The 15,917-nt window shown below is 47.0% G+C and overlaps 1 protein-coding gene across 1 annotated transcript in view; it reads right to left on the reverse strand.

The window, feature by feature from the left end:
* The window catches only part of LOC146822514 (NACHT, LRR and PYD domains-containing protein 3-like), a 326,776-nt gene that overhangs the window by 64,530 nt on the left and 246,329 nt on the right, over positions 1-15,917 (reverse strand). The window contains exon 11 of the mRNA XM_085613632.1: positions 1,805-1,972. Within this exon, the coding sequence (XP_085469758.1) occupies positions 1,805-1,972 (168 nt within the window). The remainder of the gene's footprint in view (positions 1-1,804; positions 1,973-15,917) is intronic.

Here is a 15,917-nt window from a genome sequence, read left to right on the forward strand (position 1 = left end):
CTGAAATCAAGAGTGAGATAAGGGGCAGGAAGCTTGGGGTGGTGGACTAAAGAGGCCTTGGCTTCAATCAAGAGTGAGATCGAGGGGCAGGAAGCTTGCGGTGGTGGACTAAAGAGGCCTGGGCTGAAATCAAGAGTGAGATAAGGGGCAGGAAGCTTGGGGTGGTGGACTAAAGAGGCCTGGGCTAGAATCAAGAGTGAGACAAGGTATACGAGAGCAGAGGTTCGCCCAAAAAATGGGAAAAAGTGTGGAGCCAATGGGACACATACAGGAATCCTAAAGTAAAGTTAGACCACTAAGGCGGGAGGGGGTGGTGAATTGGGGTAGATAGGCTTAGGGTTCTACTAGGGTTGTTTGCTGATTCGTGAAGATTGTCGTATCAAAGGATTGTAAACTACCATGTAAGGGGGGATGCACATGTATAAGCAAATAATGAATGAAGTAGTGTTGTACATGATCACTGATGTCTGTTTATTAAAAAGAAGTTAAAAAAAAAAGGTGTGATAAGGGGCTAGAAGCTTGTGGTGGTGATCTAAAGAGGCCTGGGCTGGAATCAAGAGTGCAATAAGGGGCAGGAAGCTTGAGGTGGTGGACTAAAGAGGCCTGGGCTGGAATCAAGAGTGAGATCGAGGGGCAGGAAGCTTGGGGTGGTGGACTAAAGAGGCCTGGGTGGAATCAAGAGTGAGATAAGGGGCAGGAAGCTTGGGGTGGTGGACTAAAGAGGCCTGGGCTGGAATCAATCAAGAGTGAGATAAGGGGCAGGAAGCTTGGGGTGGTGGACTAAAGATGCCTGGGCTGGAATCAAGAGTGAGATAAGGGACAGGAACCTTGGGGTGGTGGACTAAAGAGGCCTGGGCTGGAATCAAGAGTGGGATAAGGGACAGGAAGCTTGGGGTGGTGGACTAAAGAGGCCTGGGCTGGAATCAATCAAGAGTGAGATAAGGGGCAGGAAGCTCGGGGTGGTGGACTAAAGTGGCCTGGGCTGGAATCAAGAGTGCTATAAGGAACAGGAAGCTTGGGGTGGTGGACTAAAGAGGCCTGGGGTGGAATCAGGAGTGAGATAAGGGGCAGGAAGCTTGGGGTGTTGGACTAAAGAGGCCTGGGCTGGAATCAATCAAGAGTGAGATAAGGGACAGGAAGCTTGGGGTGGTGGACTGAAGAGGCCTGGGCTGGAATCAAGAGTGAGATAAGAGACAGGAAGCTTGGGGTGGTGAACTAAAGAGGCCTGGGCTGGAATCAAGAGTGCTATAAGGGGTAGGAAGCTTGGGGTGGTGGACTAAAGAGGCCTGGGCTGGAATCAATCAAGAGTGAGATAAGGGACAGGAAGCTTGGGGTGGTGGACTAAAGAGGCCTGGGGTGGAATCAGGAGTGAGATAAGGGGCAGGAAGCTTGGGGTGTTGGACTAAAGAGGCCTGGGCTGGAATCAAGAGTGCTATAAGGGGTAGGAAGCTTGGGGTGGTGGACTAAAGAGGCCTGGGCTGGAATCAATCAAGAGTGACATAAGGGGCAGGAAGCTTGGGGTGGTGGACTAAAGAGGCCTGGGGTGGAATCAAGAGTGAGATAAGGGGCAGGAAGCTTGGGGTGGTGGATTAAAGAGGCCTGGGGTGGAATCAAGAGTGAGATAAGGGGCAGGAAGGTTGGGGTGTTGGACTAAAAAGGCCTGGACTGGAATCAAGAGTAAGGAACCTGGGTATTCCCCTCTCTGAGCACTCTACCACCGGCCGTGGGCGTCGGAGCATAACTTTGGGCCTTGGCCCCTATTCTTTTACAAGGTAAGCCTGGATCTTCCATAACACAGACTCACCTGAGTTCACTCAGGCTACTGCAGGTCTCCAAGAGCCGGGTGAAGAAGGCAATGGACAGGTCTGTCAGAAGATTCCACCTCAGGGACAGTCTCTGCAGGTCTTGCTTCTCCGAGAGTGCCGCGCAGAGCTCCGGGACGCAGTCATCGGTCATCGTGGTGTCGTCCAGCCTGCCATCCACAGACACAGAGGATCAGCAAACAAGGGCCGTGGCTTCGACAGAGCTAAGAGGCCTGACTTTTGTAGAACATTAGTGAAGTGTGATTGTGTGGCAGTGGAAGAATGAAGCATTGTCGTTCCACGTCACTGGTTTTTATAGGCTTATCAACATGCATTTGAAGTAGGGAATGTCTCAGTGTAAACTGTGGACGGGTGGGAGTGCACTCTGTTGGTGTATGCTTTGTTATCTCTCCTTACTGTGGTGCAGTCCTGAATGCTAGAGGTAGAGTCATCTTCTAATGTTGTGTCATACACCTGTCCTGAGAGATGCCAATATTTACCTTCTTTGATTCCTCAATTCTGTTCATTTTTCTAACTCCCACTGCCTCAGAATCTTTCCTTGCAGGATTGGAGGTCACAACCGCTTGGCCTGATCCATCTGCATTGAGCTGGTGCTTGGAGAAGGAGCATGTTTCAGAGGAGTCTGAGACAGGCCCTGTGATCAAGGACCAGCTCTCAAAGGAGTCTGAGAGACACTCAAGCAATGACCACCTTTCAAAGGAGTCTGAGACAGACACTCTGAGCAAGAACCACCTATCAAAGGAGTCTGAGACAGACACTCTGAGCAAGGACCACCTTTCAAAGGAGTCTGAGACAGACACACTGAGTAGGGACCACCTTTCAAAGGAGTCTGAGACAGACTGCGAGCAAAAACCGACTTTCTAAGGAGTCTGTGACAGACACACTGAGTAAGGACCACCTTTCAAAGGAGTCTGACACAGACACTCTAAGCAAGGACCACCTTTCAAAGGACTCTGAGACAGACTGTGAGCAAAAACCGCAGTTCCAAGGAGTCTGAGACAGACACACTGAGTAAGGACCACCTTTCAAAGTTGTCTGACACAAACACTCTGAGCAAGGACCACCTTTCAAAGGAGTCTGAGACAGACACACTGAGTAAGGACCACCTTTCAAAGGAGTCTGACACAAACACTCTGAGCAAGGACCACCTTTCAAAGGAGTCTGAGACAGACACACTGAGTAAGGACCACCTTTCAAAGGAGTCTGAGACAGACACACTGAGTAAGGACCACCTTTCAAAGGAGTCTGAGACAGACACTCGGAGCAAGGACCAGCTCTCAAAGGCGTCTGAGAGAGACACTCAAGGCAAGGACCACCTTTCAAAGGAGTGTGAGACAGACTGCGAGCAAAGACCGCCGTTCCAAGGAGTCTGAGACAGACACACTGAGTAAGGACCACCTTTCAAAGGAGTCTGAGAGAGACACACTGAGCAAGCAACACCTTTCAAAGGAGTCTGAGACAGACACTCGGAGCAAGGACCAGCTCTCAAAGGCGTCTGAGAGAGACACTCAAGGCAAGGACCACCTTTCAAAGGAGTGTGAGACAGACTGCGAGCAAAGACCGCCGTTCCAAGGAGTCTGAGACAGACACACTGAGTAAGGACCACCTTTCAAAGGAGTCTGAGAGAGACACACTGAGCAAGCAACACCTTTCAAAGGAGTCTGAGACAGACACTCAAGGCAAGGACCACCTTTCAAAGGAGTCCGAGACAGACACACTGAGTAAGGACCACCTTTCAAAGGAGTCCGAGACAGACACACTGAGTAAGGACAACCTTTCAAACGAGTCTGAGACAGACACTCAAGGCAAGGACCACCTTTCAAAGGAGTCCGAGAGAGACACACTGAGCAAGGACTAGCTCTCGAAGGAGTCTGAGACAGACACATTGAGTAAGGACTAGCTCTCGAAGGACTTTTATTAGAGCCACATTATGGTTTTATACCTTGAGGAAGTACTTTCATTTATACACCAGACGTTTTGGCTTTCCAAAGCTACTCACATATCTTTACTGGTCACTCCCATCCTCTTGTATGATTCGTCTGGTGCCACCTGCCAGTCTTCTTAAATATGCTGCTCCCTTGCTAAGACTCATATCAGCTTTGCTGCTGAATACAGCTTAAATGTATTTTTTCATCCACAGATTCACAGATGTAGGTTCAGTGGTCATAGTGTGGTTATGCATTTGTTACAAATTTGACCAAATGGAATATTAACAAGAGGCTGCTGAAGAGACAGGGTGCACATGGGCTACTACTGGCTATAACGTGAGTAACTCTACCTGAGGGAGGTTTACAGAGGGAAGAAAGCTCTGAAAGAAATGGAGGGTGTGACAGATGAGGAAATGGAGGTCAGGCTAATGGGTTAAAGGGTACAGTCTGTTAAAAACAACAATGGAGTAAAATGGGGTCAAAGGAAAAGGGTAAGGCAGCCAAACAATGAAGAGATACGGCTCGATGACAGGGAGGATGAGCCTGAGGATGTATAGAAAGGGGTTAGAGCCTGAGGATGTATAGAAAGGGGTTAGAGCCTCAGGATATGTAGAAAGAGTTTAGAGCCTGAGGATGTATAGAAAGGGGTTTAGAGCCTGAGGATGTATAGAACAGGGTTAGAGCCTGAGGATGTATAGAAAAGGGGTTATAGCCAGAGGATATATAGAAAAGGGGTTAGAGCCTGAGGATGTATAGAAAGGGTTTAGAGCCTGACGATGTATACAAAGAGTTTAGAGCCTGAGGATGAATACAAAGGGTTTAGAGCCTGAGGATGTATAGAAAGGGATTGGGGCCTAAGGATGTACACACAGGGTTTAGAGCCAGAGGATGTATAGAAAGGGGTTTAGAGCCTGAGGATGTACAGAAAGGGTTTAGAGCCAGAGGATACAAAGAAAGGGGTCTGAGGCAGAGGATGTAAAGAAAGGGTTTAGAGCCTAAGGATGTACACAAAGGATTTAGAGCCTGAGGATGTGTAGAACGGGGTTAAAGCCTGAGGATATAAAGAAAGCTTTTAGAGCCAGAGGATATATAGAAAGGGTTTAGAGCCTGAGGATGTACACAAAGGGTTTAGAGCCTGAGGGTGTATAGAAAGGGGTTTAGAGCCTGAGGATGTATAGAAAGGGTTTAGAGTCTGAGGATGTATAGAAAGGGGTTGGAGCCTGAGGATGTATAGAAAGGGGTTAGAGCCTGAGGATGTATAGAAAGGGTCTAGAGCCTGAGGATGTATAGAAAGGGTTTACAGCCTGAGGATGTATAGAAAGGGTTTAGAGCCTGAGGATGTACACAAAGGGGTTAGAGCCTGAGGATGTATACAAATGGGTTAGAGCCTGAGGATGCACCCAATGGGGTTAGAGTCTGAGGATGTATAGAAAGGGTTTGGAGCCTGAGGGCGTAAACAAAGGGTTTGGAGTCTGAGGATGTATAGAAAGGGTTTAGAGCCTGAGTATAGGATGTATACAGAGGGTTTAGAGCCTGAGGGCGTATACAAAGGGGTTGGAGCCTGAGGATGTATAGAAAGGGTTCAGAGCCTGAGGGTGAATACAAAGGGTTTAGAGCCAGAGGATTTATAGAAAGGGATTGGAGCCTGAGGATGTACAGAAACGGTTTAGAGCCTGAGGATGTATAGAAAGGGGTTAGAGCCTGAGGATGTATAGAAAGGGCTTAGAACCTGAGGGTGAATAGAAAGGGTTTAGAGCCCAAAGATGTATAGAAAAGGGTTAGAGCCCGAGGATTTATAGAATGAGGTTACCGCCTGAGGATGTAAAGAAAGCGTTTACAGCCTGTGCATGAATACAAAGGGTTTAGAGCCTGAGGATGTATAGAAAGGGTTTACAGCCTGAGGATGACTACATAGGGTTTAGAGCCTGAGGACGTATACAGAGGGTTTAGAGCCTCAGGATGAATACAAAGGGTTTAGAGCCTGAGGATGTGTAGAAAGAGGTTAGAGCCTGAGGATGTGTAGAAAGAGGTTAGAGCCTGAGGATGTGAATCCAAAATATAGACAGGACAGAATATCGACTCTAAAATATAGATAGCACAGAATATCGAATTACCAAATTATAGATAGGACAGAATATTGAAATTGGGTATGAAATATCGATTTCCATAATATCGAATTTAAAAATATAGATTTCCATAATATCGATTTTTTTTTAGTGTCATGTATGGTAATATATGTGTTAAAATTAGGTATTATTTTTGTAATGTATATTTAATTTTTTCAAAGTAATGAATGTTATGTAATTTAATTTTTGCTTGATTTAATTCCGTAGCGGGTTGTGGGTTTATAGGGGAATAGGGTGGGAAGTAACTTAATTATAGTAAATTAAATATTAATTTTTATTTATATGTATTGATAATTGATTGATAATTAATTATTAATTTGGTAATTAATTTCTATTAATTGGTAATTAATTTTTATTAATTGATTAATTGATAATTATGTTAATTGTATTTTTTATTATTAGGAGCGGGTTGTGGGTTTATAGGGGATTTGGGTAGGGAAGTAATTTAATTGTAATAAAGTAAATATTATTTTTTATTTATGTTTATTGATAATTAATTGATAATGAATAATTAATTGGTAATTATTTGTATTAATTGCTAATTAATTTGTATTAATAGCAAATACATTTTTATTAATTGATAATTAATTTTTATTAATTGATAATAATATTAATTGTATTTTTTATTATTGGGAGTGGGTTGTGGGTTTATAGGGGAATTGGGTGGGAGGTAAATTAATTGTAATAAAGTAAATATTAATTTGTATTTACATGTATTGATAATTTATTGATAATTAATTATTAATTGGTAATTAATTTTTTGAAATGGTAATTGATTTTTATTAATTGGTAATTATTTCTAATTAACTTTTTTATTGGTATTGATAATTAATTTAATCTTATTTTAATATTAAATCATTACATTCCCTACTGTTGCACTCTCAGGAGTGGGAACAGTAATTTTTACCCTCCCGCTATCCAAAGCTTTCCCTACTGTTGCACTCACTGGAGTGGGAATAGTAATTTTTACCTTCCTGCTATCCAACGCTTTCCCTACTGTTGCACTCACTGGAGTGGGAATAGTAATTTTTACCCCTACGCTATTCAACGTTCTCCCTACTGTTGCACTCACTGGAGTGGGAATGGTAATTTTTACTCCTACGCTATCCAACGCTTTCCCTACTGTTGCACTTACTGGAGTGGGAATAGTAATTTTTACCTTCCTGCTATCCAACGCTTTCCCTACTGTTGCACTCTCTGGAGTGGGAATAGTAATTTTTACCCTCCCGCTATCCAACGCTTTCCCTACTATTGCACTCACTGGAGTGGGAATATTAATTTTTGTACCCTCCCGCTATCCAATGCTTTCCCTACTGTTGAACTCACTGGAGTAGAAATAGTAATTTTTACGCTCTCACTATCCAACAAAATCTCTACTTTTTTTTTACATTACATTTATTATTTTTACATTTTAAGCTTTTTTATATTATTTTAAGTGTTTTATTTAATTGTTTTTAATATTTTATTACTTTTATATTATTTTTAATACATTTAAAGAATTTGATATTTTAGCTAACTATATTTTAACATTCTATATTTTGGAATCGATATTTTAGTACTTATCTGTTTGTAGATAGGGATTCTATATTCTGTACTTCTATATTTTGGAGTCGATATTTTGGGCATTCTGTATTATGTCCCTCGATATTTAGTCACTGAACCGAGTTTAGAGCCTGAGGATGTATAGAAAGGGTTTAGAGCCTAAGGATATATAGAAAGGGTTTAGAGCCTGAGGATGTATTGAAAGGTGTTTAGAGCCGGAGGATGTATAGAAAGGGTTTAGAGCCTAAGGATGTATAGAAAGGGTTTAGAGACTGAGAATGTGATAGAAAGGGGTTAGAGCCAGAGGATGCATATACAAAGGGTTTGGAGCCTGAGGATGTATAGAAAGGGTTTAGAGCCTGAGGATGTATAGAAAGTGTTTAGAGCCTGAGGATGTGTAGCAAGGGGTTAGAGCCTGAGGATGTGTAGAAAGGGGTTTAGAGCCTGAGGATGTATAGAAAGGGTTTAGAGCCTAAGGATGTATAGAAAGGGTTTAGAGCCTGAGAATGTGATAGAAAGGGGTTAGAGCCAGAGGATGCATATACAAAGGGTTTGGAGCCTGAGGATGTATAGAAAGGGTTTAGAGCCTGAGGATGTATAGAAAGTGTTTAGAGCCTGAGGATGTGTAGAAAGGGGTTAGAGCCTGAGGATGTATACAAAGGGTTTAGAGCCTGAGGATGTATAGAAAGGGTTTAGAGCCTGAGGATGTATAGAAAGGGGTTAGAGCTTGACGATGTATGCAAAGGGTTTAAAGCCTGAGGATGAATACAAAGGGTTTAGAGCCTGAGGATGTATAAAAAGGGTTAGAGCCTGAGGGTTTGTAGAAAGGAGTTAGAGCCTGAGGATGAATACAGAGGGTTTAAAGCCTGAGGATGATTACAAAGGGGTTAGAGCCTGAGGATATATAGAAAGGGGTTTAGAGCCTGAGGATGTATAGAAAGGGTTTAGAGCCAGAGGATATAAAGAAAGGGGTTAGAGCCAGAGGAAAGGGTTTAGAGCCTGAGGATGTACACAACGGGTTTAGAGCCTGAGGATGTGTAGAATGGGGTTAGCGCCTGAGGATGTATAGAAAGGCTTTAGAGCCAGAGGATATATAGAAAGAATTTAGAGCCTGAGGATGTATAAAAAGGGTTTGGAGCCAGAGGATATATAGAAAGGGTTTAGAGTCTGAGGATGTACACAAAGGGTTTACAGCCTGAGGATGCATAGAAAGGGGTTTAGAGCCTCAGGATGTATAGAAAGGGTTTAGAGCCAGAGGATATGAAGAAAGGGTTTAGAACCAGAGGATATAAATAAATGGTTTAGAGCCTTAGGATGTACACAAAGGGTTTGGAGCCTGAGGATGTAGAGAAAGGGGTTTAGAGCCTGAGGATGTATAGAAGGGTTTAGAGCCAGAGGATATATAGAAATAGCTTAGAGCCTGAGGATGTACACAAAGGGTTTGAAGCCAGAGGATATAAAGAAAGGGTTTAGAGACTGAGGATGTACACTTATGGTTTAGAGCCTGAGGATGTATAGAACGGGGTTAGAGCCAGAGGATATATAGAGAGGGGTTTAGAGCCTGAGGATGTACACAAAGGGTTTAGAGCCTGAGGGTGTATTAAAAGGGGTTTAGTGCCTGAGAATGTATAGAAATGTGTAAGAGCCTGAGGATGTATAGAAAGGGGTTAGAGCCTGAGGATTATAGAAAGGGTTTAGAGCCTGAGGATGTATAGAAAGGGTACAGGGCCTGACGATGTATAGAATGGGTTTACAGCCTGAGGATGTAAAGAAAGGGTTTACAGCCTGAGAATGTATAGAAAGTGCTTAAAGCCTGAGGATGCACACAAAGGGTTTAGAGCCTGAGAATGTACACAAATGGTTTAGAGCCTGAGGATGTATAAAACGGGTTTAGAGCCTGAGGATGTATAGAAAGGGGTTAGAGCCTGAGGATCTATACAAAGGGGTTAGAGCCTGAGGATGCCCACAATGGGTTTAGAGCCTGAGGATGTATAGAAAGGGGTTTAGAGCCTGACAATGTATGGAAGGTGTTTAAAGCCTGAGAATTTGTAGAAAGGGTTTAGAGCCAGAGGATATAAAGAAAGGGGTTAGAGCCAGAGGATATAAAGAAAAGGTCTAGAGCCTAAGGATGTACACAAATGGTTTAGAGCCTGCGGATGTGTAGAACAGGGTTAGAGCCTGAGGATGTATAGAAAGGGTTTAGAGCCAGAGGATATATAGAAAGGGTTTAGAGCCTGAGGATGTATAGAAAGGGGTTAGAGCCTGAGGAGGTATAGAAAGGGTCTAGAGCCTGAGGGTGTATAGAAAGGGTTTATACCCTGAGGATGTATAGAAAGGGTTTAGAGCCTGAGTATGTGTAGAAAGGGGTTAGAGCCTGAGGATGTATACAAAGGGGTTAGAGCCTGAGGATGTATACAAATGGGTTAGAGCCTGAGGATACACCCAGTGGGTTTAGAGCCTGAGGATGTATAGAAAGTGTTTGGAGCCTGTGGGTGTAAACAAAGGGTTTGGAGCCTGAGGATGTATAGAAAGGGTTTAGAGCCTGAGGATGTGTAGAAAGGGGTTAAGAGCCTGAGGATGTATAGAAAGGATTTAGAGCCTGAGGATGTATCGAAAAGGTTTAGAGCCTGAGGGTGAATTGAAAGGGGTTTAGAGCCTGAGGATGTATAGAAATGGTTTAGAGCCTGAGGATGTATAGAAAGGGTTTCAAACCTGAGGATGTATAGAAAGGGTTTCGAGCCTGAGAATGTATAGAAAGGGGTTAGAGCCTGAGAATGTATAGAAATGATTTAGAGCCTGAGGATGTATACAAAGGGTTTAGAGCCTGAGGATGTGTAGAAAGGGGTTAGAGCCTGCGGATGTATACAAAGGATTTAAAGCCTGAGGATGAATACAAAGGGGTTAGAGCCTGAGGATGCATACAAAGGATTTAAAGCCTGGGGATGTATAGAAAGGGTTAGAGCCTGAGGATTTGTAGAAAGGGGTAAGAGCCTGAGGATGAATACAGAGGGGTTAGCGCCTGAGGATATATAGAAAGGGGTTCAGAGCCTGAGGATGTATAGAAAGGGTTTAGAGCCAGAGGAGATAAAGAAAGGGGTTAGAGCTAGAGGATATAAGGAAATGGTTTAGAGCCTGAGGATGTACACAAAGGGTTTAGAGCCTGAGGATGTGTAGAACAGGGTTAGAGCCTGAGGATGTATAGAAAGGGTTTAAAGCCTGAGGATGTATAGAAAGGGTTTGGAGCCAGAGGATATATAGAAAGGGTTTAGAGCCTGAGGATGTACACAAAGGGTTTAGAGCCTGAGGATGCATTGAAGGGGGTTTAGAGCCTCAGGACGTATAGAAAGGGTTAAGAGCCAGAGGATATAAAGAAAGGGTTTAGAGCCTGAGGATGTACACAAAGGGTTTTGAGTCTGATGATGTATAGAAAGGGGTTTAGAGCCTGAGGATGTATAGAAAGGGTTTATGGCCAGAGGATATAAAGAAAGGATTTAGAGTCAGAGGATATAAAGAAATGGTTTAGAGCCTGAGAATGTACACAAAGGGTTTAGAGCCTGAGGATGTATAGAACCTTACCCTGGATAAGGGTGAGTCTTGCATACTCATCCTCCTTGACCTCACTGCTGCATTCGACACAGTTAACCACTCAACCTTACTCAATGCACTCAAAGATCGTTTCGGACTTAATGGCACTGTCCTAAACTGGTTCACCTCATACTTCCAACACAGAACCCACCAAATCAAAATTCAAAACTGCCTCTCCTGCCCTACATCGGTCTCCCTCGGTGTACCCCAAGGATCTATCCTCTCTCCTGCCCTCTTCAACCTCTTTATGAAACCCCTCACCCTCATACTTAATGTTAGAGTCGGGGATCTCTGGTTGGCGCAAGGTTGCCCTTGTGTCAAGCAGGAACCCTCTCCTCCACGTCAGGGCGCAGGATAACCCCTTGCGAATGACCCTTGCTCACCCTCTAGGGGCGTGGCGTGAGCAGCCAAGGCGATTCCTCAGGCGTTGTTGGTTAAGCACTTACAATCGTACACACAGTAAATACATCAATCCCCCCAGAAACGGACACCAGACTTGGATATATATAAAAATACGCTTCTTTATGTAAAAATAGGTATATATATCTCAGCAGACTTATCACAAGACCAATAACGTTTTCGCTAGGCCACCAGGTTATACAGCAGGCAAATGTTCTTGGTTCGTAGTTTCAAATGGATACTTTGTAGTCTCTTGCAAATGTTACTTGTGGTTCCAGTACTCACAGAGATCGGCTCCTGCGAACGGGGAAATAAGGCGTTGCGGGCCCCGAGCCCGATACTGGAACTTCTTTCGTGATGTGGAGAGTCGGCACAGGTCGGTGCGACTCTCAGCTTGGGAAGTGTTCTTGGGTCCTCAATCAGCAGGTGTGGGCAAGTAGGCAGGCGCGGCCCGCGACCCTTTAGCACGGCGGTGCAGGAGGGTCTCCACAGCGGGGGCGGCGCGGCCTGAGATGTCCGGGGATAGCGAAGCGGGGTCACAGGGCACAGTCAGTGCAGCTGGATGACCCGGCGTAGATCACAGTCGTCGGACGGCTTCCGGCGGGAGGGGTGATAGCACGTTCAGCGCGCTCCAATGGCAGGCGGTGACAGGGGTGCAGGCGGCCTAGCCCGGGGACAGAGAGCGGCTCCGGACGGAGCGGGGCTCTCACGGGGTTGCGGCAGGCGAGCTCCTGAGTGTCACGGCCCTAGGAGGGGCGATGAGGGGCGCAGTCTCTTTTCCAGCGGGATGCACACACGGCTCGAATTGGAGGACGAGCAAGAAGCACAGAGAACCCACTGTTCCTGGGGTTCAGTTCAGGGGGCAAGCTCAGATCAAGCCCTTGGAGAATGTTCAAGCACAAAGTAGCAAAGTCTTTTCAATAGTCTCTTCCTCTCCTTTCTCAGCAAGGCAGGCAGCAGGCCAGCTCCTCCAGCGTCTCCTTCTCCTTCTAGTCGGGCAGAGGTTCTTTGTGGTAAACAGGATTCTGATTTCTTAGGAGCCAGGCTCCTACTTTTATACCATGATTCTTTTGTTCTTTAGCGCCAGGGGGCCTAGGCCTGGCTCAGTCCAGTTCTGGAGCACTTTGTTATGGTGACTCTGCTCTTTCCTTTCAGCAGCAGGGCAGAGACATCAGCCGCCCCACAGGGGGCGGCGCCGGCTTTGTGGTGGCAGAGCACAGGTCTATTCAAGAGTCAAGGTGTACTCCTCCCACCCATCCTGGTGTAATCTCTCTACCCACCACCTGGCAGCCAACCTGTCTCTGGGGATCCCCCCACCCTGCTCCTTACTGTTGCTAGGCAGAACACACACACACACACAGCAGAGGCGGACTGAGATGGTCAGGTCAGTAAATACTAACTTTCTAAAAGTAGTATTTACAAACCCAGGATACTAAAATAAACTTGACTACAAGAAGTATTTTATTATTCTGAGTTCAGGCATACCAAACTTGACACTCTACCATGCTCTCTGAGTCCACTGGGGTCACAGCGTTGGCGTGATCCCAGCAGCCCATTCTGGCCTATGGAGAGCAGGTAGCCTTCAATAGTGAAGAACGGAAAGGGCTGTAATTCACTACTAAGACATGCCACACACACCAGGGCATGTCTTACCTTATGCCTACAATGCACCCTGCCCTTGGGCCTACCAGAGGGGTGGCTAATATGTAGGTAAGGGAAGGTTTAGGGACTGGCAAGTGGGGGCACTTGCGCAGTCAGCGCGACGGTCCCGGACCGCGCACAGGGTCTGCGGTGGCAGACCCTAGACACATTTTACAAGGCCGCTTCTGTGGGTGGCGCAACCAGCGCTGCAAGCCCACCAGCAGCATTGGCATTCACAAGCCCTGGCACCCCTGGTGCACTTTACTGGGGACTGACAGTGAATCCAATAAACCAATCAGGAACATCAATTACAGGTACACTTTACCTAGGGAGCACTTGCACTGCGGCACGGATTAGCTGTGGCGCAGTGCCCTGAGCGGACAACACCAGCAAAACAATCGAGGCACACCATCAAAAAGTGGAAGGGAAACTCACGCCAAGGTGCCAGGTCTAACACGTGTCCCCTCCAGCTGAAATGTGGGGAGAACTACCCTTGCCCAGGGGGTTCCTCGTCACTAAGGCGGAAATACCTGGACAGACCGTCAGCGTTGGCGTGATCTGTACCAGGACGGTGTTCCACCGTAAAGTCCATACCCTGTAGGGAGATGGACCACCTCAACAGCTTCGGGTTTTCACCCCTCATTTGCATCAACCATCTGAGGGGCCTGTGGTCCGTCTGAACCCGGAAGTGAGACCCAAACAAGTAGGGTCTTAGCTTCTTCAGCGCCCAGACCACAGCAAATGCTTCTCGCTCAATTGCACTCCACCTACTTTCCCGTGGAAGTAACCTCCTACTGATGAAGGCTACGGGTTGGTCCCAGCCCTCCTCAGTCATCTGTGAAAGAACAGCCCCTACACCATGCTCTGAAGCGTCTGTCTGGACTAGGAATTCCTTGGAGAAGTCAGGGGCCAAGAGCACAGGCGCCGTACACATGGCAGTCTTCAGGGTGTCGAAAGCTTTCTGACAGGTGTCAGTCCAAATCACGTTCCTGGGCTGCTTCTTCGAAGTCAGCTCTGTCAAGGGGGCAACGATCGTTCCATAGCCCTTGACAAACCTCCTGTAGTACCCAGTGAGCCCCAGGAAGGCCCTCACTGCGGTCTGCGTCTTGGGGGGTTCCCAAGCCAGGATGGTCTCAATTTTGGGTTGCAAGGGTGCCACCTTGCCACTCCCCACTTGGTGTCCCAAGTACACCACGGAACCCTGCCCGATCTGGCACTTGCTGGCTTTGATCGTGAGGCCTGCTCGGCGCAGAGCCATCAACACTTCCCAGAGGTGGCGCAGGTGTTCAGGCCAGGTGGCACTGAACACTGCGATGTCATCCAGGTAGGCGGCACTGAACGCATCCAGCCCAACCAGTACCTGGTTGACCAACCTCTGAAAGGTGGCAGGGGCATTCTTCATCCCAAATGGCATGACTCGGAACTGGAAGTGCCCATCTGGTGTAGAGAATGCTGACCTCTCTTTGGCCCCATCGGTCAAGGCGATCTGCCAGTACCCAGACGTTAAATCAAACGTACTGAGGAACCGGGCAGCCCCCAGCCGATCAATGAGCTCATCAGCTCTGGGGATGGGGTGCGCGTCAGTCTTCGTGACTGAATTGAGTCCTCTGTAGTCCACACAGAACCGGAGTTCAGGTGTGGCTCCCGGCGCAGCAGCTTTGGGGACCAAGACCACGGGGCTGGACCAAGGACTGCTGGAGGACTCAACCACCCCTAGCGCAAGCATTTTGGAGACCTCCTCCTGGATGCAAGCTCGGACCCTTTCAGTTACCCTGTAAGCCTTGTGCTTCACAGGTAAGCTGTCTCCTGTGTCCACATCATGGACGCACCAATCTGTGACACCAGGAACCAGGGAGAATCGGTCGGAAAACTGTCCCAGCAAGTGGCGGCAGTCTTCCTGTTGTTCGGGCGTCAGGGTGGGTGAGAGGTTAACTCCATCCACTGACCCATCTTTCTCAGAGGCCACTAAGAGGTCAGGAAGAGGCTCGGTCTCCTCTTCCATTCCATCATCAGTGGCCAGCAGCATGCCCACTTCGGTCCTCTCTAAGTGGGGCTTAAGGCGGTTAACATGTAGGACCCTCAAAGGGTTCCTGGGAGTCTGCATGTCCACCAAGTAGGTGATAGGACTTTTGCGCTCCACAACCTCAAATGGACCTGTCCACTTATCCTGAAGTGCACAAGGCTCCACTGGGGCCAAGACCCACACCTTTTGTCCAGGTTGAAGCTCTACCAGAGTGGCATTCCGGTCGTACCACCGCTTCATCTCCTCCTGGCTGGCTTCCAGATTTGCCTCAGCAAGTTGCCTGAAACGCCGAGTCTGGTTTCGGAAGGCCAGCATGTAACTATATTCATTCTGGGGAGGTTTCCTGGGAGATTGCTCCCAGCCTTCCTTCACCAAACTCAGAGGTCCTCTTACCGGGTGACCATACAGAAGCTCAAAGGGGCTGAATCCTAGAGACTTCTGTGGCACCTCTCGGTAAGCGAAGAGCAGGCATGGCAAGAGGACGTCCCACTTACGCCTCATTGGACCGTCCAGGCCCATGATCATGCCTTTGAGGGTTCGGTTGAATCTCTCAACCAACCCGTTTCCTTGGGGGTGGTAAGGAGTGGTGAACTTGTAAGTTACCCCACACTCCTTCCACAGGGATTTCATATATGTGGATATGAAATTGGTCCCCCTGTCGCTCACCACCTCTAGAGGGAATCCCACTCGGGAGAAAATTCCCATCAGTGCCCGTCCCACCACGGGGGCCGTCACTGTCCTCAGAGGGATGGCTTCCGGGTACCGGGTGGCATGGTCCACCAAGACCAGGATGAACCTGTTGCCCAGGGCTGTCTTGGGGTCCAGAGGCCCCACAATGTCAATACCCACT

Source organism: Triturus cristatus, chromosome 6, assembly GCF_964204655.1.
Source record: "Triturus cristatus chromosome 6, aTriCri1.1, whole genome shotgun sequence".
Classification (NCBI taxonomy): Eukaryota; Metazoa; Chordata; class Amphibia; order Caudata; family Salamandridae; genus Triturus; species Triturus cristatus.